Below are 1487 nucleotides of genomic sequence, written 5' to 3' on the forward strand. Positions count from 1 at the left end.
AAGTTATGAATTTATCGCTCTCCTAAGTTTTCTCTCAGTTCTGCTAAGAACACATTATCAATGTGTAACTGAATACTCGGTGTCCTACTATTCTACAAGCAAAAAAATCCCCGGAAAAACAAACAAACAAACAAACAAAATTAGAAGAAAAAAAGAAGAAACCACACGTGCCTGCTGAGTATAGGAGCTCCACCCCCAAAACTCATGGCGATTATCTTTGCTAGTCATTTTAATATGATCTGCATCCTGGTCTGTCCTCATCCCACATACATTGTTAATCTTGGAAAGCATCTCCGAACATAAAATGGTTTAGAAAAAAAAAGAGTCTGATGTATTGCTTATATACATCCTGGCTTCACAGAACGGAGAGTTGGGACTTGGAACTACGTGTTCCTAAACGTGTGATATGGGGAGTAGTAGAGAGAGGCAAAGGGAGCTCTGGGGCAAAAAAAAAAAAAAGTAAAGAAAACTGAATTACAGGTCCTAAACAACTTTAGGTCCTTACTTTAGAAATCTTCCCTCCCTGCTGCCCCACCCATCCCAGGAATCAGAAAACTCAGGAAAGGCTTAAGGGCCAGCGTGACGGGTGACAACTATAAGGATTTTGAACAATTCGACACAAGTAAGGTTGCAAAGAGAAATGGCATGTAAGAAAGACGAATGTTGAGAGCTGGTCTTTGGGGCGCCTCCGGGATCCCGACTTTTGGGGGGAAAAGGTGGAGCAGCCTGCAGCTGGGGGGAGGCAGGGGAGTGTGAGGCGAGGCGGGCCGCCTCAGGTGCCGCTGCCAAGGCGCGAGGGTCCAGGCGATTGAAAGGCTGAGCAAGCTAACCCGGTGCCCAGACGCCTCCCTGTCAGAAGAGGGTCGTGCCCGAGAGGCAGGGGTTCCTCCCCCTCCCCTTCCAACTCCTCACCCGGGCCGTAGAACTTGCTGCCTTTGGTCACGTCGAAGACTTTCCCATTGACCGCGAGCAGGATGCGCGGGGTCTGGGACCCGTCGTACTGGCGTAGCTGCTCCAAGCTGAAGTCCCGCTTCTTCATGCGAGGCAGAGAGGCGGCGGGGCTCTCCTCGCCCGCCCCGGCCCCGGTGCCCAGACCCCGCCGCCCCCAGCGCACCCACAGCCGGTAGGCCCCCAGCAGCACCAGCGCCACCAGCGCCACGTTCAGCAGCATCTCCCCGCCCCCCGTCAAAAGCGCCAAAGCCGCTGCCGCCCAGCCTCCTCCTTCTGCTGTTGCTCCCGCGCCGCCTGGGTTCTCGCTGCTGCCGTCGCTGCTGCTCTCACTGCCACTCCCCAGGGTGCCTAGCTTCACGTCCCCATCACCCGCCGCCATCACTGCCCGCCAGCGCCTTCCTCCTCCTCCCCGCCCCCTGCCCTCCCCAACCCCACGGTCGGCCCCGCCCAATTGGGGGTCTCCCAGCCAATAACGTGAGGGGAGGAGGCGGGGTCAGGCCAGCTCCTGATTGGGTGTTGACGGGGTAACGTTGTCT

At 55.9% G+C, this 1487-nt stretch overlaps 1 protein-coding gene across 1 annotated transcript; it reads right to left on the reverse strand.

The window, feature by feature from the left end:
* Window positions 1-541: 541 nt before the first annotated feature.
* Window positions 542-1415, reverse strand: PGRMC2 (progesterone receptor membrane component 2). The gene has a single exon (XM_003803889.3). It carries the CDS (start codon window positions 1328-1330, stop codon window positions 773-775), a length of 558 nt encoding a protein of 185 aa, XP_003803937.3. The 5' UTR covers window positions 1331-1415; the 3' UTR covers window positions 542-772.
* Between the last annotated feature and the right edge of the window lie 72 nt (window positions 1416-1487).

This window comes from Otolemur garnettii, unplaced genomic scaffold (assembly GCF_000181295.1).
Source record: "Otolemur garnettii isolate 467f Iridium unplaced genomic scaffold, OtoGar3 scaffold04219, whole genome shotgun sequence".
NCBI classification, from domain to species: domain Eukaryota; kingdom Metazoa; phylum Chordata; class Mammalia; order Primates; family Galagidae; genus Otolemur; species Otolemur garnettii.

Coding starts and splice junctions, on each gene's coding strand:
- PGRMC2 (XM_003803889.3), bottom strand. CDS start 1,330: ATGGCGGCGGGTGATGGGGACGTGAAGCTAGGCACCCTGGGGAGTGGC.